The sequence below is a fragment of the Erpetoichthys calabaricus genome, chromosome 1 (genome assembly GCF_900747795.2).
Source record: "Erpetoichthys calabaricus chromosome 1, fErpCal1.3, whole genome shotgun sequence".
Classification (NCBI taxonomy): Eukaryota; Metazoa; Chordata; class Cladistia; order Polypteriformes; family Polypteridae; genus Erpetoichthys; species Erpetoichthys calabaricus.
This window is the reverse complement of record NC_041394.2, coordinates 275,359,906-275,385,691: the sequence shown is the minus strand read 5'-3', so window position 1 is coordinate 275,385,691 and position 25,786 is coordinate 275,359,906. Positions and strand designations below refer to the sequence as shown.

Sequence of the window (25,786 nt, the reverse complement as noted above, 5' to 3'; positions counted from 1 at the left end):
AAAGCCATCTGAAAGATTATTTGACTTGTACAGAGAATAGTGTGGATTTTAATAAAAAACAAAATTATTGAACAGTCCGCAGAACACTTCAAACTGAGCACATTGCAGAATAACTCAACCATCAAACCATTTTCTGAGCCCATTTAATCCAATTCAAAATCATCCATCTGTCCTTTCAAACTCATTCTTTTAATGCAGGGCTGCATAATGCTCAAAATCAGAAAAATAGAACACAGCATACTGTAGTTTCAAAAGTCTTTAAAAGTCATATGAATGCTATAAACAATGGTTAGGAGGAACAGAAAAAAATATCAGCAGTTGAAAGTTTACTTTCAAATGAGAGCTTTGAGTCAACTTCTCAAAACTGATAAAGGGATAAATGAAAAACAGACCTTTGTATGGAGCTTTGCCAATTGCTTATCATCCAGATGAGCCTGGGTGTAAACCCGCCGCTTGTAACGAAACTGTAAGAGAAAAAAACATATATATGTGAATGGAATAAAGTTAATCCTGCATAATAATAATAATAATAACAATAATAAAAATAATAATGCAATTCAGGAGTGCGAGGGACGAGGGGCTATCCCGGCAACACTAGTTGCAGGGCAGGAAACAGCCCTGGACAGGGGAGCAATAATAAGAAGAAGGAGAAGCAGAAGACTCTTAGCATTATGTGCTTTTAAACGTGGCCAGCACTTTATATTAAAAGACATCTCACTTTTTAATGGAAGAGTGCATTTCACAGCCACCAGGTCTTTTTAACCACTTATTCACACAGTAGCCTTTGACTGTTAGGTTACTTATTTCACCCTGTAGATGAAAAATTGCAACGACACTTAAGATATGTCTTAGTTTGAAATGTCATTACAGATATGTGCTGCGATATAGCGAATGGAGTGTACTGAATGTAAAGGCTCATAACACACACCAGTCATTGGAGTTTCAGACATCCCAGTTTGAAATATGACAGCAGCATTTGGCCCACACTTTATACAGTTGTAGGAGAACGTCTGTTTCTAGATTATTTTGTCCCTATGCTGGTAAGAATGTATTCCTTACCATTTGCATTAAACTCTAATTCTCAGAACTGAAATTAATAATAAGAGTTTGAAAAAAAATATAGAGTTATTTATATAGTGCATAGTCACAATTCAAGAAATAAATAGTGAATAACAATATGAGTATGGACCTATAGAACCATTTTGTTTGGTGGCTCCCTTTGGCAATAAAAACACAAAAAAATACCATAATTCAGATTACTGTTCTCTTATCACCACCTTTCATAATGACTGGCATTTCCTCAATTTATTATATAACGTTTTCTTGGATAAAACAACCATCACATGGGTTTTGCCTTTTGCAATCTTCTATCACTTTAATATCCATCCATCCATCCATTTTCCAACCCGCTGAATCCGAACACAGGGTCACGGGGGTCTGCTGGAGCCAATCCCAGCCAACACAGGGCACAAGGCAGGAAACAATCCTGGGCAGGGTGCCAACCCACCGCAGGACACACACAAACACACCCACGCACCAAGCACACACTAGGGCCAATTTAGAATCGCCAATCCACCTAACCTGCCAATCCACCTAACCTGCATGTCTTTGGACTGTGGGAGGAAACCGGAGCGCCCGGAGGAAACCCACGCAGACACGGGGAGAACATGCAAACTCCACGCAGGGAGGACCCGGGAAGCGAACCCGGGTCCCCAGGTCTCCCAACTGCGAGGCAGCAACGCTACCCATTGCGCCACCGTGCCGCCCCACTTTAATATCTCATGTGTAAAATATATTCATTTAATTATCAGATGCATTTATTTTATACTCAGTCAGTATACACAATACATTTGTGTACATTTGATAAATATGAAATACAGAACAAAACTTTAAAAAGGGAAGAAAAAAACATGCAACACTACATATAGTAACAAGGCTAAATGAAAACTACCACTCTACAAGATAGTTGGTTGTGTGCATCAAAAAAAGCTGTGGACATCCAGTAAATGATCAGAGGGATAGAAAGCCTAACATATAGTGTATACTGTAAATATTGGCAAAGACTGCTCCAACTTCACATGGAATTCAGCGAAAACCACAAGTGAACAAAAATATGCCTTCTCTTTCCAGGTGAGGACAGAGGAGAAATGGCTGAGTGGAACCCGAAGTTCTCAGGAGACACGGGTTCATATTCTTGTTGCTTGAGTGCTTTCCATTGGTCACAATATGTTTATAAAAGTAAAAGACATCAGTCAGCAGTTCTCAAGTCCACTCTCGAGGGACTCCTGTTGCTGCTGGGTTTTGTCCCAACTATTTTCACAATCACTTGTCTTCTCTAACTGATCTAATTGTATATTTTTTCTTTTCTTTTATTCTGCTTTCAGTATAGTGCAACACTGTGCAATTTATATTAATAATGTTTTAAGATAAATTTAGTTTTGCCATAGCTTTAAATGCTTAACTCAATTTTGTCACTTTCCTTTAATTTGCTTTTTCTTCCTAAATTATATCCTAATAATGACAAATAACAATGAGTGGAGTGGACATGGAGCAACCAAAACTGAATTCTGAAAGGCTGTATTTACTTCAGTTTCAGAGCCACTGGTGTGCTCATTAGTAAAGGAAAGCTTAAACAACCAATCATATATACATACATATATAATACATCTTACAAAGAAAAAACAGCACTAACTTGTAATATTGTAAGACACATTAAACTGGCTGATGTAAAACAATTAGAATTATAGTGTATAATATTTATTAAGAATCCATGCAATGTCACCAGCAGCTGAACTGCAAAGTTGTAATAATGGCACTGTCAATCTCTTTCAGCTTACAGCATGTGTAACACGTTAGTCACAGAAATAGATAAATGAAAAGCAGTTCAGGAAGAGTGAAGCACTAGTATGGATATGCAAAATGTGCTAAAATGACAAATATGTAGTCATTTGAAGCTGGCTGGGTAAAAGTAAACATTTCAAACAGATAAAGAAGAAAAGGGCATGAAACGAATAACTGATTCCTCACAAAGCTAAATTTAATACATAGCACATCTGAAAGAACGTTAAAGGCTTTATAAAGCATGACATTGTGCTTTCAAGCCTTTGTTCTCATCAACATTTTGATTATAATCTCAATGCTACTGATTTCAACAAACCAGCATACAGTTGTCTAATCCAATTATATTTATTTTAAGGGCAAATAAATTAAAACTTAATGATAACCTGAAAAATACGATTTGCACATTTGAGATGGTTACCATATTTGTTATTACATTTAACAGAGGACTGTGATAAATACTAACTTGTTGGCAGTGGTAGAATTGTTTAACTTAAAATCACATGACAACTTCATCTTTCTTGATAAGCTGACAGAAAACCAAACACAGTACATTAAATAGGATTTATTTTCTTCATATTTCATAGTGTGGCAGATGTTACAGGGTATTAAATTAGTGTGACAAGTAGCCCCCCCATGGTCTGTGGCTCCTCAGCCATTTAATGTTACACATATAACTGCAAAGTACTTTAATCTTGTTTCTGACTACCAAGACAAAAGATATTTGCACTTGTCAGGAATGTATTTTTCTGTTTCTGGCATTTATACTTGCTTTTAAAGAATGATTCATTTTATTGTTTAAAATTCTTTGTTTAATCTTCATTTTGGTGATGTCATGTTTTTGTTTTTGAGTGTTTGTGTTTCTATGCTTGCTATCATTTTGTGCATTTGGAGGCCACTATATTGCTGATTTGCCAGGCATGTGGCTGATGGCATCATGGCGGCCATGACATATAACACAGGTGCTTGCTTGCAATATACTGTGACTAGAGTCTGAACTTAAATTATTAAAGGAATGGCTTTGTGAAAGACTAGGGATTGATCAACTGATTCATTTCAAAAAGAATTCTGGTGACGTTTTAGTATTGTTTTAACTATGATTTTGGTTTTTTTCTTTAAATTTATTCAATTAGTACTTTCAACAAATGAATTATTCAGCAGAAGTATGTCAAGGAACACTACTGAGGCTCCTTTATAAAAACAGCAATACGCCAGCATAAAGAAGATTTTCTTCCTTTTTTTATCTCATTTTTAATCATTGTGATGTATGTTCATTCAGACCATACTGTTTATGTTGTCACACACGTGCAACTAGGAATACGTTGTATGAACCAAGCAAAGGTAATTCCCTGCCAGGCCAGGGAGTGGCGGAGTGCACTAAACCTTCTCCTGTTATCTCTACAGACCAGCCACGGGAAAACCTGTCTGAATTAAAACAGATGATGTCACTTCCAGTTCCGGCGCACAGAAGAATATCACTTCCGGCACCTACTCTGACTACTGAAGAACATCACTTCCGGTTCCCTTACGTCACTTCCGGTCTGGTCCCTTAAAACCACCATCTTGACAAACCATCGACAGTTCTGTTTTGGACTCGGTATTGAGAACATCTCTGTACTATTACAAGAATCTTTTGCAGCCAGGAATAATATACAGGTGGCTGCCCCAAACCTTTTTAAGTGTGTCAAGTCTATTCCTTTACAATGTATATATATTTGTTTATCTATTTATTTATTTAAAGAGCTTCTGTAAAAGGCATGAACGAATTCTGCTTTGATCTTTGGGAACTTCCTTAAGTATTCTAACCTTTATCAATCTCTGCCACTCACTATAACCCTTTGGGCACTTCTTCAATCCAATATGAATATGACATACCAACATGCAGTTATCCATTTTTTTATGAAACCAGAGAATGTAAGCTTTGAGCAAGAAATAATCTTAAAACAAGACAAACAAAGCAATTAATCATTTCAAAATGGTTAGGTGATTATTAGCACTGTTTAATATCCACATGTGATGTGGCATATAGAATTAAAATGGCACCCTGTGGTTCAGCTAACCAAGCATTTTGTGCATCATCATACTCTCAAACTGCCTGAATGACTTTGATAAGGATTTGGACTTGACATGGCAATCCCCAGTGCATGTTATGATATTATTGTTGGGAATTCCCAATGAAAGTGACCCAACACAAGTCCACATCAGTCGAGGCTGTCTGAGTCTGATACAAGTTATCATGGATTCAGAAATAGCAAGTAGTGAACACCAATAACATAATGGACACTTTGAATGAAGACCCACCTTTGTGAGTTTTCAGACATACTTGTCACTTATGTAGAATGTTTAGTTCAACAATGCTACCATATAGTATTAATATAATCTTTAAAGTCACAAACTCTTAGAATCAGTAAGAGGGGTATTTGTTTTGACCATTTTATTCTATTTTGCTCTGTGAAGCATGTGGCTTAGAAGTAAATTTGATTCAAATGTGATATAAATGTGCAGTATGCCTTAGCACGGTGAAGTAGCTCAAGACTCTGCCTCAAAAATGTCAAGAATTATTAGTAATAGCACTGTTAACTGTGCACATATTAAATATGTGTATCAAGAAATATATATTTTTATGCACCACAAACTTTGGTAACAAAGAACAAAGTGTTCCAGTGATGACACTCTACTATGTGTATTTAATAATGAAACTATTTGCAGGACATATCTTGTAATAAACTGTAAATTTGAAAACAGAGGAGGAAAAGAAAAAGATTAAAGATAGATATAACTGTCTGCATTTACAATAAATGTTTGTAATGAAATAAACAGCAGTCCTTCCTGAAGAAAGTCTTAAGTATGGCTCATCATACTTCACTTAATTTAGAGCGGAAGCAATAAGGATGTTTTGATCAACTGTTCATTACTTTTCACAGGAAGAAGTGCGGGAGGACTGGCTTTTCAATGATGCTGCCAATAAACAGTTACTCTTAAGTCCTCAGTCATGTAACCTAAAATACATCACAAAGTTATCAAAAGAAAAAAATCTTATGTGCATAACAACAACTTATTCTACCACTGAACTTTATATGGTCATAGGAGCTGGAATCTCCGTCCAACAACATGAACACTGGGTGGGTTGACTGAGAATAACAAAATATTTACACAATTATTCAGTAAGTCTTCTGTAAGAATTCAGTATGTCAAGAATGTTATCAAAAAATTACAAATATAGTATGAAAAAAGATGTGCGACATAAACATAGAAATGCCATGTAATAAATGAAACAGTACATTTATACAAATAAATGCAGGATGGTTTTAAGTACAAATTTGACCACAGGACAGATTCTGAAAAGGATAAATGAAGATAGGAAATGTCTGCCATACAGTACACGACAAAATCAGTAAGAAAAAAAACTTAAAAAAAAAAAATTAAAACATATTTTACAACTGCGATATACAGTACAGTATACCAGTATGCTGTGAACTATTGGGCAACTCAGGAACAGCTTCTGAACACAATAAACATAGAAAGCAGTCTAATAAATGGAAGAATGAGCATAATAACAGAAATGTATTAAGGAAGGTAATAATAGAGGGAACACAGATAAAAAGAGGACAAAATAACAAAACCTGTGCCCTCTAGGCCTTACTAACCAAACTCAGGCTAACTAGCTAAATGACCAAAACCCTTCTGACTATCCAACTATCTTTTATGGCACTGACAAGGTCTCCTCTTCATTCTCAGAAGGCGCGCTCTTGCCTGTCCTAACTCCAAGCTTGTCTGACTGAGGCTGGTCCTAGGAGTACTTCTGGCACCAATCAGATGTACTCAGAAGCACTTCGCAGTTGTCCTGATTCCCGAAAAGACTCCTGCAGAGATTACAGGTTAGTGGGCACTTGAATAATTATAATAATAATAATAATTCATTACATTTATATAGTGCTTTTCAAGGTACTTAAAGTGCTTTACACAGTGATTGGGAAACTACTTCAACCACCACTAATGTACAGCATCCACCTGGATGATTCAACAGTTGCCAATTTGCACCAGTCCACCCACCACACATTAGCTGTTAGGTAGTGAAGTGGGCAGTCAGATAGCCAATTAGATACTGGGGATGATTAGGGGGGAGAATGACCAGGTCATAGTGGACAGTTAAGCCAGGACATCGGGACACACCCTATTCTTTACAAAGGATGCCCAGGTATCTTTAATGACCACAGTGAATCAGGGTCTCGGTTTTATTTCTCATCCAAAGGACAGTACCATTTTGACAGCACAGTATCCACTCCACTGAACTGGGACATTGGGATCCACATTCAGAACACAGCTGGCCTCACCGACACCTCTTCCAGCAGCAAGTTTTTTCCTGGTTGGTCTCCCATCCAAGTACTGGCTGGACCCGAACATGCATAGGTATAGGTGGATGACCATTTCTGAAGTGCATGTGATATGGCTGCTGGCTCAATGACTATAGCAGGCCAGTAATGAAGCCCACTTGCTGCGCGGGGGTTTATTACTTCTGTACAATATCTACCAAACCCAAAATGTCTTAATTTGGAATGACGGTTGTAATGTGTACTGTCTCATATTTTCCCTTATCCCCTTGCTCACTCTTGCAATATAAATAAAAAAAAACTGCACTTGCTTCCATTTCTTGTAGTTGGGCCAAGTCTGACTAAAATAAATCTTTAAATGACAAAAGAGGTGATTGCAAATTTTGTGCTTACATTATAAGTTCACAAATTTCTATTTGGTTTTGGTAATTCAAAGCAAAAAACAAAACTAGTGTCGAAGCTAGACTTCCCCCTTAATAAAAGGATTATTGTCTGTGTGTCTGTATGATGTAATAAAATGCATCGTATTTGTCCTTCCAATAGATGGCGCATCACAAACATTCACACTGCTCTTAGGATTCCCATACCAAATGGCATATAATAGAGACATTTGCATGGTATGGTGCACTACAAATGTTAGCGTTCTGGGCAATGTTGATTACTTAGATTTCAACCCATGTTAGATGGGGAGCACATCTAGTGTTTTATGATACAATATGGTTACTATGATGTCATGGGTCACATGTCACATGTTTCAAGTACATAGCAACTACCTATCAGATTCACAAAACTCAAACAGCGTCACTGATAAACAATAAACTCAAAAAATGGCAGCACTGACAAAGAAATACATCCACAAAACAGAGACAAAATAATGTCACTAGAAAAATAATAAGAGTAATAAATAAATTGATCAGATAAAAACAGAACATTATTTTTTCAGAATCCTGACAACTACTTTGGATGAACAGAGAATCAATGCTTGAGCACAAAGGTCTTCAGATACAGTGTGGATTTCTTCCCTATTTGCTACTTTGAGTTCACCATTTTTTGTATTTTCCATGTGTTTTTACCGAGAATAACAAACACCCTCATTGTTTTCATACGTTTGTATTTTTACTTCAGTTTTACTTCAGTTTTGTTGTCAAAACAGATTTTCAGGTCAAAGACCTACCATTTATGAATAACATTTTGAAACTAAAATTTATCATGCTTTAAGAGAAAACTGTTGTGCGTTATTTTATCTGTGTACTTTTTTATTATGAGATTCTTCAGCTCTTATGTGTTTCTGATTCTTTTACCCTTTGGTTATTGTGTGTCTTATATGTTGGGTTTTATTGCACAGCACTTTGGTCAGCCTTGATGTTGTTTTTAAAGTGCTTTATAAATAAATAAATGAATCAATAAAATTTTATGTTTATTTTTTCGTAATGAGTACACAATTAGTGATTGTAACTAGGATTTTTATACCATGTGTGATGTAATGATGGCCATCTCATTTAAGGTTGACCTACAGAAAGAAGTCTAGATTCTTAAGCAATTTAATGTAAAGGAACAGCTTCAGATCTTGACCCTTTCATTTTTTTATGACTTCAAATCTGAGTGACCCCATTTTTTATTTATGACCTGAATCTTTTTACAGTCTGCTGTTCAGTCTGTAGATAATCAAATCTGAGTTCCCCTCTTCTTATTGATCCTTTCTATGGACAGATTGAAATGGTCACAACATAACTATTTTATATAACATATATGTTTAATAATGTATTTATTTGTAGAGAACAAAAATCTCCAAAGCCTGATTGCTCATAAAAAATCAAAGTCATAAAGTAACAAATCTTATTTCAAAGTGCACCTTGTGATACCCTGCCTTGAAGATTGTTAATGGACCTGACAATTTCTCTCCCACTTCTATTTATGTGGCATCCACAACTTCCTCCTGCCTTCACAGCAAGTCTTTACTAAGAAAAAAATGCCAACTTGTGTACACTGTGCATATAATAACAGTACTTTTCAGTTATGTAGAGTAATGGCACTGACAAGCTGAATCAACCTGGGGATGAGTCACCAACAGAATGAGCTGGCATATCATTATGCAAATGAGTTGCTTCAGTGCCAACTGCTGGGGAGGATTTAAAAATGGCAATCCACTTACAAATTCCAAATTGTGAGGCAACAATAAGTTGTCAGTATATGGACTGGGAGCCTTAAAGAAAGAGTGATATAAAGACACTCTGTTAACACTTGGCATAAACACTGCAATAGTAATTGTTAAATCCTAAAACACTAAATTAAAAAATACAATATGAAAAAAATAATGAAAAGTTCATTACTTCCAGCAAAGTGATAATTGTGCCATGGCAAAAACAAATTATTATTATTTCTAACATTGTGATAATTGTGTCCTTCCACATCAGCTGAACTTAATATCATATAACAAATAAACATACATTGAATTGGTTCAAAGTATAACTTGTGTCTGTGAGGCAGTTTTGTTTGTTTTTAATCATGTCATAATCCATAATACTTCTTCGAGCTTTTATGTGTTGCTGGATGAAAAACAAACACAAAAACACCTTGTTCAGATCAATACTTGTATTATAAGCTCAAATTCTAAGGAAGAAGAAATTGTAAAAGTAATTTCTTTGTCCTCAAATGGCATGAAGTTATAAAACTATATAATGCAGTACATGCATGAGTATAGTTGCTACATTTTCATCAGCCTATGGTTGTTGAAACTATAGGTACAATAGCACAAGGTGACCACAACCTTTTTGAAAAACAGCAGCTCTTTCTATCTAAATTCAGTTTTGGTATTTCATGAAAGTTTAGCTGAAGAAAATACAAATATTTGGAAAGCGCCAAACTGTTACCGGTTGACCACCATCTAAACATTGAAAACAATTTTAAATTACATGAAACAACCTTCCTCCAGTCATATCAGCACATGCCACGAGGTCTACAATATCATATACATAAAGGCGAAATTAAAGTTTTATTGAACAGAGAAATATATGTCTTAAACTGGAAGAACAAAAAATAGTTACATTCCTAAAAAAAAAAAAAAGTATTACAGTACTTGATTGATTTCTGAATGTTAAATTGATCAGGGATTAACAGTCCTTAGTCATTGAATGAGATGGCTTCAGCTGAATTATATTATGAACACATTATAGCCAGTGGTATGGATTTACAGCGTGGAGGTCAACAGAATTTTGGCAGCAGAAGAGCATAACAAAAAAGTCTTTTCTTTGGCAAGAACAGAAAAATTTACTAGAATCATCAGCTAGGAGAAAATGTGAAAAACAGGAAAAGGTCACAAGAAAAAAAAAGAGTGGAACACAGAAAAAGGAAACCTCAGGACATTAAAAAAAATTACATATACTGTGGCGAGCGGCTGGGGGCAGTACCCAGCCAGGACGCCCAGAAGGACCGAAGGAGGGATTACGCCTCCTCCGGACCACGAGGGGGGCGACCGCCCTGGTGGCTATGGGGACCACGGGAAAGGAGCATGGAAGCTTAACCCTATAGAGGCCCGTGGTCACCGCCAGGGGGTGCCCAAATGCTTGTAGAGCCCTGGTCCTCAGCACTTCCGCCACACCCGGAAGTGCTAGGGAGACGAAGACCAGGGACACCTAGAGTGCTTCCGGGTGCATAGCTGGCACTTCCGCCACACCAGGGAGCGCCGGCAGAAGCTCATTGGGAGGCACCTGGAGCATGTACGAGGGAATATAAAAGGGGCCGCCTCCCTCCATTCAATGGCTGGAGTCAGGTGGAAGAGGACGGAGCTCAGAGGAGAGGAGAGGAGAGGAGAGGAGAGGAGAGGAGAGGAGAGGAGTGGAGGCGGTCAAGAAGAGAGAAAGGCATTGGAAAGAGAGGCCTGGACTGAAGGGTGATTAGTGGGCCCTTAAGCAAGGCCCTTAACCTGCAATTGCTGAGTACTTTGAGTAGTGATAAAAGCGCTATATAAATGTAAAGAATTATTATTATTATTAGTGCTGGGGCACTGGGTTGTGTGTGTGTGTCATTGTATATAGTGTATATAATGAATAAACGTGTGTTGGTGCTTGAACCATCGGTGTTCGACTGTCTGTGTCCAGGCCAGCTTCCACAATATATATATATTATATATATATATATATATATATATATATATATATATATATACTGTATTATGAAGCAGTAACTAGAGAGAGAGAAAGTCTAGGATCTATTGGAACTGAATCCACCTTTTATTAAATTATTTACAATTGCATAAAGTATTTCTTTTAGACTTTGAAGTGTGGATAGGAAAGCCAGCAATGCTACATTTGCAAGTACATTGGAATAGATGTTGATGATGTGTACTTTATACAGGAAAATTTCAAAAAGGGGCGGTTGATGGATGAGGCAAGGGTGTAAATTCTAATTTCCAGCTACACAGTTTATAGGGTCAGTATTGTCATGGGTACAGATTATAGTGAAACTCTTACCAGCATGTGTGAACATGCAACCCGTCATCATGTCTACCACTGATACTTCTGTCTTCCTCACCTCAAAAACTGAAAATAAATGTCCAATAAAGTCTGAGTCATGAGGAGCCATGGAGGCCGGTCAACACTGTAGACAGCATGAACTTATAAATGTGTATATGTTGTTCATTCATGTATTCATTGTCAAATGACTTAATTCAGTTTAGACTTTTTGTTCACTTTAGAACAATTGTGACAAGAACAGGCCATTCAGCCCTGCACGTTTGTTTATTGTATTGTAAGTTAAGATATAATGGTCCCTAATGTCCTACTCTCCGCCACACTACTTGGTAATTTACTCCATGTGTTTATGGTTCTTTGTCTGAAGAAAAGGTTTCCAACATTTCTGCAGAACCAGGCCCTTAACAAGCTTCCAGCCATGTCCCCATGTTCTTGTTGCAGAATCCAGTGGGATCCACTGCACTAATTCCTTTCATAATTTTATTCACTTCAATCATGTCACCTCTTAATCACCCTTTGCTTAAAATGAAAAGGTTCAACTACTTCAATTTCTCCTAACAGCCCTTGACTTGTACTCCACATCTCATGCCTTCATAGTGGCATCTGCACACTGCCTTGATGTAGATACTGAGGAGTTCACTGTGACTCCTATGACCTTCTCATAAGGTGTGCTTTCAATTTTCAACCTATTGTGTATACAAAGCTAACCTTTCTACTTCCTATGTGTAGAAAAAGCAAACCTTACCACTTTACACTTACTTACATTATTTCATATACCACAAATCTACCCAAGCCTGTATGTTGTCCAAGTCCCTCTGTAACAGTTAAGCTGATTCTATATTATCTGCCTTTCTACCTAGTTTGGTATAATGTGCAAATTTAACATCCTTATTGGTTATAGTCTTATCCAGATTATTTAAACATATTGAAAAGAGCAGCATTTCCAAGCACTGATCCCTTGAGGGACATTGCTTTTTATATCACTTAATTTTGAAAACGTTTCCCTTCCATAAGTCTTTGATTCCTGTGTTTTAAATCAATTTTGTACCCATCTACACTCTGTGCCCTTAATTCCATCTTATTATAGTTTTAATACTTACCTTACCAAAAGCCTTCTGAAACTCCAGATAAATACTATAATTTCCCTGTTTCTTATCACATTTGTGAAATATTACTTTCCCTCTCTGAACCCATGCTGACTAGCTGCTAACACACCTAATCCTGACATGTGATGCTTGATCTTTTCTTTAAAAATGTCTTCAGTTAATGTACCTGTGATGCCTTTTGAGCTTATTGGCCTATAGTTACTTGGATCAGCCTGATCACTCTTTTATACAATATAATTAATACATTTGCTAGCCTCCAATCTAAAGAAAATGGCAGCAGTCCATAGGGTACTCCTGCAAACCAAGTCACACCTACCAACCAGTTTAAAATTGTGACTTATTATGAATGTCTTTGGGATATGAGATGAAAATGATCATATTCCAAGTAATCCCTGAGCAGACATGTGGAGGACATGCAAATTCTACGCAAATGGTGCCTGGGCAATGACTAAAAAATCATCAGTTTCTAGGTGATTAATCATCTAGTACACCTTCTCCTTTCTCTATACATTCATCACTCTCCTGCCATTTTGAAGTCTTAACTCCTGACAGGCTTTTTCTGTGATATATACAGTATATTACTTGTAAGTAGTTGCCTAATTTTAACATACAGTATCTACAGTATGTAGAGTTTGTGAAGTTCCAGTAAAACAAAAATATGGTGGTACTTAAAATAAATTATACTATTTTAAAAAAGAATGCTGTGTCAGGAACATGTTGGCATTACCTTTACCCTATCTGATATTTTTCTTTGATATTTGACATCTTGTGGCTGAGGACTCAGCGTGTTGGCGGGTAACCTAAGCTCCAACATCTCATGGCTGCTGCACTGGCTCAAGTCCACTGTAAGAAAAAGCAGCACTCACTGAGAAAAGGCCAAGCTTAAACTACACTGAGGGACAACTTTAGTGAGAAACTTGGCAAACAAAAGAAACAAAACTCCTTTTGGAATTAGATTATTGGCATTTCATTCTGACTTTGACTTTGGTTTGTCCTTGTAACATGGCGATGCTTCACATAATGGGTTTCTTGCAGTGAAAATCATTTTATATGGACTCTTTTTTTTGTTTTTGTCCCATTAATGTCTGAATTATAAAAGATGTATCTAGTGCAACACCCTTGACAATTCTTTTGCATGGCCCTTAAAGAAAGGTGGTTTAAAATCTCTGCTACTCTTTGCTATATTTGTTGAATAGAATATTTCTGGGATCTTACTGAACATGTCAATATTGTTTATGTTAAATGTAGTGGAAAAAATTTCCAGTTTATTGTATTGTAACGGTTGCTGCCTTTTCTAAAGTTAATTAACAAGAGTTATTTTTATATACACCTTGCTAGTATCGGGTTGAACCCCCTTTTGCCTTCAGAAATGCAGTACTTCTTCATGGCAAAGATTCAACAAGGTGCTGAAAAAAATCCTCAGGGATTTTGGTCCATATTGGCATGATAGCATCACACAGTTTCTATTGCTTTGTCGGCTGCGCATCCATGATACAAATCTCCCGTTTCACCACATCCCAAAAGTGCTCTAATGATAGATAGATAGATAGATTGCATGGAGATCTGGGGATTGTAGAGGGCATTTGATTACAGTGAACTTATTGTCATGTCTAAAAAAACAATTTGGGATGATTTGAGCTTTGTTACATGGAGGGTTATCCTGGTAGAAGTAGCAATCAGAAGATGGGTATACTGAAGTCATAAAGGGATGGGTATGGTCAACAACAACACACAGGCAGGCTGTGGCAATTAAATGATTCTCACCATTGCCTGTTCAAGCTGACAGGAGTGGCACCCGCTGTGGTCTCCTGCTGCTGTAGCCCATCTGCTTCATGGTTTAACGTGTTGTGCATTGAGGCATGCTCTTCTGCATACCTCAGTTGTAATCAGTGGTTATTTGAGTTACTGTTGCCTTTCTAACATGTTGAACCAGTCTGGCCATTCTAGTCTGGCCTCTGGCACAAACAAAGCATATTCATCCAGAGAACTGCTTCTCACTGGATATTTTCCCTTTTTTGGACCATTCTCTGTAAACTTTAGAGATGGTTGTGCATGAAAACCCCATTAAATAAGCAGATCAGCATGTATGGCACCAACAACCCTGCCACATTCAAAGTCACTTAAATCACCTTTCTTCCTCATGCTGATGCTCAGTTTGCACTTCAGCAGGTTGTCTTGACAAAGTCTACTGCCATGTGATTGGCTTATTAGCTATTAGCATTAACAAATACAGTGGTGTGAAAAAGTATTTGCCCCCTTCCTGATTTCTTATTCTTTTGCATGTTTGTCACACAAAATGTTTCTGATCATCAAACACATTTAACCATTAGTCAAATATAACACAAGTAAACACAAAATGCAGTTTGTAAATGGTGGTTTTTATTATTTAGGGAGAAAAAAAATCCAAACCTACATGGCCCTGTGTGAAAAAGTAATTGCCCCCTGAACCTAATAACTGGTTGGGCCACCCTTAGCAGCAATAACTGCAATCAAGCGTTTGCGATAACTTGCAATGAGTCTTTTACAGCGCTCTGGAGGAATTTTGGCCCACTCATCTTTGCAAAATTGTTGTAATTCAGCTTTATTTGAGGGTTTTCTAGCATGAACCGCCTTTTTAAGGTCATGCCATAGCATCTCAATTGGTTTCAGGGCAGGACTTTGACTAGGCCACTCCAAAGTCTTCATTTTGTTTTTCTTCAGCCATTCAGAGGTGGATTTGCTGGTGTGTTTTGGGTCATTGTCCTGTTGCAGCACCCAAGATCGCTTCAGCTTGAGTTGACGAACAGATGGCCGGACATTCTCCTTCAGGATTTTTTGGTAGACAGTAGAATTCATGGTTCCATCTATCACAGCAAGCCTTCCAGGTCCTGAAGCAGCAAAACAACCCCAGACCATCACACTACCACCACCATATTTTACTGTTGGTATGATGTTCTTTTTCTGAAATGCTGTGTTCCTTTTACGCCAGATGTAACGGGACATTTGCCTTCCAAAAAGTTCAACTTTTGACTCATCAGTCCACAAGGTATTTTCCCAAAAGTCTTGGCAATCATTGAGATGTTTCTTAGCAAAATTGAGATGAGCCCTAATGTTCTTTTTGCTTAACAGTGGTTTGCGTCTTGGAAATCTGCCATGCAGGCCGTTTTTGCCCAGTCTCTTTCTTATGGTGGAGTCGTGAACACTGACCTTAATTGAGGCAAGTGAGGCCTGCAGTTCTTTAGACGTTGTCCTGGGGTCTTTTGTGACCTCTCGGATGAGTCGTCTCTGCGCTCTTGGGGTAATTTTGGTCGGCCGGCCACTCCTGGGAAGGTTCACCACTGTTCCATGTTTTTGCCATTTGTGGATAATGGCTCTCACTGTGGTTCGCTGGAGTCCCAAAGCTTTAGAAATGGCTTTATAACCTTTACCAGACTGATAGATCTCAATTACTTCTGTTCTCATTTGTTCCTGAATTTCTTTGGATCTTGGCATGATGTCTAGCTTTTGAGGTGCTTTTGGTCTACTTCTCTGTGTCAGGCAGCTCCTATTTAAGTGATTTCTTGATTGAAACAGGTGTGGCAGTAATCAGGCCTGGGGGTGGCTACGGAAACTGAACTCAGGTGTGATACACCACAGTTAGGTTATTTTTTAACAAGGGGGCAATTACTTTTTCACACAGGGCCATGTAGGTTTGGATTTTTTTTTCTCCCTAAATAATAAACACCATCATTTAAAAACTGCATTTTGTGTTTAGTTGTGTTATATTTGACTAATGGTTAAATGTGTTTGATGATCAGAAACATTTTGTGTGACAAACATGCAAAAGAATAAGAAATCAGGAAGGGGGCAAATACTTTTTCACACCTCTGTAGTTGGGTGTACCTAATAAAATGGCTGGTGCGTGTATATAGAAATGTTTATGGATCTTTTATTTCTTCATTTAAACTGTAGGCCTAAGCTATATTTGTGTTAGGACACCACCACTGACTGTGTAGTAAGATCATTCTAGCTAATTCATATGCCAGTTCTGTCTCAAGTGGTATGTTGCCCTCTGTTTATGTGATCCTAGCCTATAAACAACACTTCACAGACAGCTTTTGCTTTTGTGGTACCAAAATATAATGAATATTCCTCAGGACACAAGCAGTCATCTCACAACTTATGCAACAATTGACCTGAGATGGCTGTCAAGACAAGACACTTGTGAGAAAATTGGAAAAATGAGTAAATGACACAGGGAAGCCCATGAGATAAAGGGCTGCTGTGCCAGTTTGAAATGTCTATGTGAAAATGACGGGTGTGGTGCAAGGATGTGATTTTTGTGGTGTTGATAATAAGTCATCAATAAGATAAATGTATATATATAGTGCTGTGGAAGTGCGGAATGCTTAATTATGGTTTTTAAAAGACTCTCTAGTATTCCTTTTATGTATTTTATTACATAATTTGTTGAACCTTGGCTCTGATGATGTACTATAAAAGTTTTGTTTCTGATCCTCTCTCTCTATTTCACATACTAGGCTTGGTTTATTAGATTCTTTGACTCCCGGTTTTGATCTTGGCTTGTCTACCTCGACTTAGCTTGGTCTACAAATTACAGTTCCTCAGATTCAATACAGTATAGTAACAGAATCTCAATGGACAACAAATCACATTGAGGCAGTGAATGAATCTAAATGGAAATATAGATCTTGGACATACATAACATGAAAGAATTGTTTAAGTTTATAAAGAGAGTGAACATGGTGAACACCACTAGATCCTCAAAATTTGAATAAGCATAAAGATGGAAAATGTTTAAGGGTTGTCACACATGTGCACTTGGGAGACAGTTTATGGGCTCAAAACCTGTATGTTCCCACCAGACCAGGGGTTGGCACTGGCCTCTAACTCTTTCTTCTCTTTCTCTGCAGACCAGCCGATGAGCCCCCAGTTAAAAGCTACTTATGGACCTCAGAAGACAGCCAACATTACTTCCTCTTCTGGTCCAAAAGATCTCAACTCCATCTGATGTCATTTCCGGTCCCAGAATTCCACCAACCCATTACATCATTTCCAGTTTAACTGCTATATATGCCACCCATGTTCTCTTTTTCCTCAGTTCTGTTTTGAGCTCATGTCTGTAAAGATATACTACAAACAACCTTTTTTTCCAAGTATACAGGGTGGATCCCCAAACATTTCACTCAGTTATTGTGTCATCTTTTACAGGGTAAATGTTGTAAAAATGTTACAAAGCCTTCTTCACACAGAGACAGGTAGAAGCATGGAACCAGTTACCAAGTGGTTAAAAGTCTCAACTTTTGGAGACTTTAAGTAAATTGGATTTAAAGAGTCTCAATGGACTGAATGACTTGTTCAAATTAAATATTTTTTATGATACTATAGCAAATGTTCTTGTTTTTCTTAAGTCTATTTTATTACCTCAGCTCTACAGAGATAGAGAGACAGACATAAAAATATGTTAGACAGGATTGCACTATTATGTTATATAAACACTGGTGTTATTTATGCCAAGGAGGACTGCAGGAGTACAACTGAAATCTTCCTGGAAATAAAACACTGTAGTCTGAAGACAAAAAATTAAACATTTAACTAGGAGAAAGGCACTATAAAGATTCCATAAATCACATTACATCATTCCCTAAAATCAATGTTTGGACTACAGTCTCACTGACTGGCGGGATGTGAAACATTAAGTCAGTGACACACAGGCAAAACAACAGTGCAGTTAGAATGATTGATAGAGAACCCTTCTGGCAAACAGTAAATATGTAAAAGCTAGGGAAGACAGAGCAAAGGAGCCTGATGCTGTCAGGATCTTTTTACTTCTTTTTGGATGTTAAATTTTGTTGTAATTTTTTTATAATGACAATAAAGGTTTTCTATTCTATTCTAAATGAATACTTATAGTAATAGAGTGATACTGCTTAACTAATCTTACTGTTAGGCAAAATAGTTGAGATTCCACCCAGTTCAAATTAAGCCGATGATCAGAGACAGAATTAAGCTGAAAACCAGAAAGTCAAAAATACAAAATACAACACAAATGCCAAAAGGATGTTACTACTACTTTTGCTTTGTCAGAATCTGATATTGCCAAAATTGGCTCACTCAAACATCTGATAACCAACCTCTGTTTTCCACCTGTGTCTTTGCAAAGTGGTGCCCATGACTTCATGCATTGGTGAATGTGCATGTGTGTATATTGTAACAATGCCTGCAGCATGACAGCATCCAATCTGCATCCAATCAATGATGTCTTGTGTGGCAGCACAAGCACTAAAACATAAATCTGACAAAATGAAGAAAGAGCTCCAAGAAATGGAAAAACCAAAATCTGCATTCCTCTATTTTGGCATTATGTGGAAACAAAAAAAGCCAGTGTCCTTAACAGAAGTTTGAAGATCCTGTGGATGTACATGCAGGAGAAACCCTGATGTGTGACTGGTTTGCTTTGTAAATGGGAATTGTAATGTGTATAATGTGTGCAAGACATTATGGCAGTAATGTTAGATCTAAGAGTGAACTGCATGCTCTATCTTTCTTTACAAAATAAAGCAGGTTTGTTAACTAGAGGAGAATAGTTTCCCTTTTTTTCAAACCTTCTTTTTTGACTTTTGTTTTTTTATCTATTTTTCTTTGCAGCTTCAAGTTCCTTCAGTCCTTTTGTTTTGGTTGCTGTTTTCTTAGATATTAGTGAATCAATCCTTATTCCATCCCGACTATTCTTCTTAAATTCATTATTTGAAAAAGACTTGTACAACCTTTTCACTCCTGTTAATGAAGACATTAAATCAGTGAAAATACACTTGACCGTCCACCAAGGAAATCAGAGCACAATATTCACACGCAGCCCTGTATCATTATGTTACAGGTAGGATTCATTCTCTGGCTTGTATTTATTTTCCATTTGATTGACATTTTTGTCAGTTTTGAATGTTTAATTCACATGTTTTAATGATACTTCTATTAAATGTGCTTATTATATGTTAATTATGTATTATTATATGTTAATTATGTAAATTTGCACCCATTCTATGTACTTTGTGGTACCCCAAGAGATGGGACCACGCTAATGTCACAACTGCTGGGTTATCCTTTTGGCTTTTTCAACTCAGGCACAAAAAGAACCCTGCAGACAAACAGTAGTTAGGATTAAATAGGATTGAAGTGTATGGTAAGTATTAATTTTTTGTTTGGATTTTCCTGGTTATTGAATTTATTTGCTTTTGCCTTTGGATTGTGAATGCTGGATTGTGTTCTTGGTTTTCCTTTTTAGACACATCCTTCTTGCTCAATTTTTGTTAATGAACTCTCTTAATATACAGGTCCCAATTTGACTTTTGTTTACAAGTCCACGTTTTTAAGGTTTCTCGCTCTTGTAAGGCATGATTTGTGAATACTGGGACTTGGTTGCATTTTTGAACTGCTGGAAGCAGTTTGAAGACATGCTGGTTTAAGGTGAGTCTCTGCTGAGCAGAGCAGAGAGGGTCCTGCCCTGCCTTTGTGGCATTTTCTGGAGGCTTCATGCTGTTTTTGCTGTTTCGAGCGTCTAATCATAACACATATTGTGCACTGAAGTAGCCCTAGAATTTATTGAAATTAATCTATAAGTATACTGGTCTCATGTTTAAACATATTTCATGGTACATGTTTATGCCTGTAATGGTACAGGATGGCAGCATGCACTGATTACAGTGTGTTGCTGCACCCACCACGCGACAAACCACCCGGATTGGGACCTCAGTACAGCCGTGTAACAGGTGACATCTAAAGCAACACACTGGAACAATGTGAAGTTTTTTTAAGTGGCTGGAGTGCCAATCCTGCCACCAACCCCCCATGTTTTCCCTGTAAGTTGGAGGACCTGCTTGCATAGCTGGATGCAAGTTAACATCATACCCAGGACAGAGAAATTGAAGGTTAAGGGCCTTATTAAAATTATTAAATTAGCCTGCTAAAAATGATATAAGCAGGTTTACCAGAATAAAATGAAAGATGAATGTTTGTAAAATAGTTCTCTAAATCATTTACTTTATAGATAATAAACACAGCAATGGCCCTAGCATTAACCACTGGGGCCTGTGATCATCTAATTTAAAAAATGTTCTTGTTTCTTCACCTATTTTTTTCTGTAGTTTAAAGCTCCCTGGTTATATTCTTCAACCTGACTTAGTAGTTTCTTTCATGTGTGACTAGTAAAAGGCACTTTGTTAGTGGGTTCAAACCCTTACCCTCCCTCTCTCTCCTTCTCCTTGGCCTTTTTGCTTTTCTTCCTTCCATTTAAGCATCTGTCTTCCTGTGCACCTAAATCCACAGTCAGGGAAGTTTCTATTAAAGCACTCTGAGTGTGACTTCCAGTCCATGATGGATCATGATGGAACTGAGTTGCTCTGTACCTCTAGAGGCAACTACTGTTCCTGTATTCCTAAGCTATTTAAAAACTTAAATGGCCAGAGATTTTGGGTATTCTGTTCAAACTTTATTTTAAGGTTTGCCACCTAGCGATCATATTTAAGTATTGATGTTGTCAAGTTGTTCAATTCATCTTTCTTAAGAAAGCAGTTTAGTGAAGTTCTGAACAGTGTTCATGTCACCAGTTCTTTCATGTTAAGCCTTGGCGAAGATATGCCTGAAAGTATGTCTTTTAAATAATTATTTTGTAAATGTTTGTTAACATGTTTATCTGCTACAGTTAATAGATTTTTTTTAATAATGCATTTGTTTATTGATTGATTGTTTGGCATGAGCATTGTACTGAAAGCACCCTTTGTCTTGTGTTTTGCAGTTTTACAATCAAGAATGAAAGATATATCAGTAAAAGCCTCACTCTGAACAAGAAACAAATTTACTGGAGTTATTGTTCACTATCTGCTTTGCACGGATACGCAATCATGAGGGCAGAAAAGTGGGCAATCCCAAGGATGTATGTCCTTGTGAGCAAGGAGAATTGGCCTCTGTAAAGTCTATTCTTTTCTACAACTTTGTAGGTATCTAAAGGCCAGAGACTCCAAAACGTTAAATCATTTCCCTCGAGAGGGTGCATTGCATTATTGGTTTCCACTTACTTCACTGCCAGTATTCTATTGTGTAATATGTTTACTTTTTCTACTGCAGACACACTACCTGTACATATAACCCCAGTAACAGGTTTCCATTGGTAATCGAAGGACAACTTAAGATAAAGCTGAATGATGTTCAAGTTTGTGCTTTAGGAAAGGTGAGCACAGTGAGCGCACTAATTCCCCTAACATCTTTCCTTCAAAAAGGTATTGATTTTTATGTATTCCAAGAACTGAGAGAACAGGCTTTGGCAATATAGTTACCACTTTGCATCAACCAACAGCTGAGAGGCATGCTTTTCAAAGATGAGCTTTATAATGAAGAAATACTACAGAGGAATAAACAGTGCACACCTTGGACAGGCGTTTCACTTTGCTAATATGGCCTTTACTTCAGAAAGTGGTAACAGACAATTTAGAGCTAAAGAGGTAGCTCCAAAACTAGCTAATTCTTTATATTTTGCTGGATACAATGCCTAGTTTCACATGCATACATGTTGTGCTATGTAAAATAAGTTACTTTATTGTAACTCAGACCAGGATATTTTTTTTAAACCTTTTATTTTCAAGAGCCAACAGTTTAAGTAATATACTGTATTTTCTCACTCATTCAATTGCTAAAGCCATTTACTTATTCCATTACAGAACATTTGTTGGATGAAGCCACTCCAGGCACCCCTGGATGTAATTCCAGGAGCATGGTGGTCAAGGTATTTACCCAGTTGTGTGTAGGAGTCCACAAAGGGCACACTAACACTCACTGGTTGTGCCAACAGTCTGTCACTTCTTTGTTTTTGGAATGTGGAAGGAAACTCCAGTACAAACAGAATTCCTAAGAGCAAAAGTATGGGAAAAACTTGCACACTTCATGCTGACATTGTCCAGGCAGGGGGTTTAAGTCACTGCACCACCAGTGCATTTTCTTTGAATTTTTCTTCCTCTACCCTTATCTTCCTGACAAGAGCATTTCATGGGCACTTCAAAGGGAAGGTAACATTGAGTAAATCTCAGCTGAATGATGTTAGATATATTTGGCACTTGGAAAAATAACTGTTTATTTAATAGATTTAGTTGAATAGTTACCGTATATACTCGAATATAAGCCGAGTTTTTCAGCACCCAAAATGTGCTGAAAAACGTCATACTCGGCTTATATTCAAGTCAGGTCCCACTGCCCCCGCCAACCCGCACATGTTCAGTCTCTCCCTGTGCATTCCCTGTGCAGCAAGCAAGAGAGAGAGAGAGAGAGCACGAGAGAGAAACACATACGTGCGAGTGAGAGACACACACACACGCGTGCGCGCGCGAGAGAGAGAGCGAGCGAGCGAGCAAGAGAGATACCATATTGTTTTTGTTGACCCTCTTCTCCACTTACAGAGCTAGTTTACTGTTTTTCTTTGAAATAAATACTCAAAGACATTTAACCTACTGATGCTTCAATTAATGTACGGTAATTTTATTGGTATTTACTTTGATTATTGAAACTTACCAGTAGCTGCTGCATTTCCCACCCAAGGCTTATACTCGATTCAATAAGTTTTTCCAGTTTTTCCAGGTAAAATTAGGTACCTTGGCTTATATTCGGGTCGGCTTATACTCGAGTATATACGGTATATTAAATTTTCTTTGATATATTTTTTTTTGTAATAATAATTTTTAAAAGGAACCTTAACACAGCCTAATCTGTAGAGAGATAACACATTAACTATTTTGATAAAAAGAATGAAAAGCATTCAGTAGCCAAGACAGATATAACTAGTCTTGATTTGTTACAATCAGCTAGCAATGCTAAAAATAAAGCTGATTCAAAGAAGGATTGAACAAAAATCCTTTTAATGGATGGAGACCAAAGTGTGAATGGTGGGTTTCCAGACTAATGGTAAAGATGTTCTGTTTTATTAGATTAAATCATCTAAAAGTTATACATTTACTCTCAAAGCATTGTTTTTGAATGTAAACATTTGCTAAACAAGCTTTAGTTTATACTAACTCAATCTCCAAATAAAAATGTGTTATTTAGGTTATTTTTTGTTTACTATAGAACATCTCAAAACACTATAAATTATAACAGGATGTCTGCTAAGTTGTTAATTTCCATTGGAAGAGTCATAAAATGTGAGAAATGAGTGTCTTCATTTTACATAAAAATGTGAGATAGATGTACACATGAACTAAAACAGCAACATTTCCACCAGGCCTCCTTTACAGTGTCAGCATGCCAGGCACAGACCTTACATTAAGGTTACACAGTAGCCTCTAGAATGAACTGTCACGCTTTTGAATTTGAATTTAGTCATTCTACTTAGTGTAAGGATTTTGTGGATTATTAAAGTCTGTTGAATATAATTAGGGAATGTGTAATTTTTAAGATATATTGATCAGTCATGGAGCACAGAAATTACAAAAATTTAACAGCAGTGTGTTCTCCCTTTTCTGGTAAGAGTTGCATCATCTTTGGACCCTGGCATTGTTAAAACAACTAAACTGGCAGACAGTTGATGAAGTCCAGGAAGAGTACAGGAAGGTACACTGGGTTAAGTTTTTCAGAAGTGTTCTAATCCTTAAGTACTTTGTTTACTTCATCTTAATATTGTTTGTTAAGAAACAAAATCTCCCCAACACCCCACTTAACTAAAGTATCAAGTGTGGAATGATAAAAAAATTTGAATCAATATCTTAAATAGTAATTGAACAAAAAGTCTTGGGCTGAGGGCCTTTTGACCTAGTCAAAGGGAGGGGAAGAAGATTTTGTGACTACGCCTTAGTGCAACGAATATTTTTGTACTTAGATAAACAAGTCTAAATCGCCTTGATGAGTACTATCTGTGTGTGTTTGGGTGGATGGAAAATATGTTATGCAAACCAGCTGATGCTAAGAAAATGTGTATATATATATATATATATATATATATATATATATTTTTTTTTTTTTTGCAAGTATAAGAGTTCTTTGTGTTAACCATATGAATGCATTAAGATTGTTAAGGTATGTGATGTGGGAAAGTTAAAAGATTATTAAGCATTAGAGCATAGGTGTAGAAAATAACCGTAAGATAAATAAAAGAAATAAACAAAGGATGGGTCAGCTCTTAGGAAATTATACCCTGTCCTAGTTAGAGAAGAAGAAGTTACTCCACCAGTAAGGAAGGGCTGCTTGTGAAGCTGCAAATATAAGATAAGCTTTGCGATAATCGTGTACGTGACCAAAAGAATATAAAAACCTGCTGAAAAAGAGGAACGGGGCTGTGACGTGATACTGTTAGTGACAAGCTGACAGGCTCTGCACAGACTGTCTGCTCACCAAGAATAAAGAATTTGCTTTTTTACTGTACATCTGCTGTCTGCCTGCTATTTGCCTCGAACCTTCGTCCACAGTTTTCTGGCACCCGAACGTGGGGCGGAGACGGACAGGTGACTCCTCGAGCGGGATCGTCCAGAGGACCGATTCCGGCCGGATCGGGAGGACCAGCTCCGGCAAAAGTTAGGACTGGCCTGCCTCGGGCGAATCCTGCATGAGAAGTCTCTGGCCTCTTCCGATTGAATACGAAGGTCGAGTGAACTGGGAGTTCCCTAGCAAGACAAGAAAATTCTTGGTGAGTAGACCGAGGGAATCCGATTGAGTAAAAAACGTAACTCAGGGATTTGATCGGTTTTACGGGAAAGAAAATTGAGAAATAAAATACTGTATCACCTGGCAGATAGTGGACCAGAATGCGGAGAATAATACTTGGGTCCCTTTGGGACAGTGTAAGGTGCTGAGAATGTTAGTAAGTTACTCCCCGTGAAGTGGAATAGAAAGGGGTGAGTGGCACACTCCTAGAAATAGAGGAAAGGGAGTAAAAAGAGTAGAATATATATTGAGCATCTGAGAAAAACACTGTGTGGGTGGGCGAGTCTCTGCCTCTAACGTCTAGTCATATTCCTGTTCCTACGGGTTAGTCTGTGGTGGACACCAAAAGCGGTTACCAGCTGTTAGGCGACTGACGAAGGGATCAGCA

The 25,786-nt window shown here is 37.4% G+C and overlaps 1 protein-coding gene across 13 annotated transcripts in view; it reads right to left on the bottom strand.

Annotated features, from left to right (window-relative positions):
- The window catches only part of shank3a (SH3 and multiple ankyrin repeat domains 3a), a 1,882,192-nt gene that overhangs the window by 1,223,080 nt on the left and 633,326 nt on the right, over positions 1 to 25,786 (bottom strand). For all 13 annotated transcript variants that reach the window (XM_051931529.1, XM_051931540.1, XM_051931542.1 and 10 more), the window contains exon 5: positions 393 to 464. In XM_051931529.1, the coding sequence (XP_051787489.1) occupies positions 393 to 464 (72 nt within the window). The remainder of the gene's footprint in view (positions 1 to 392; positions 465 to 25,786) is intronic.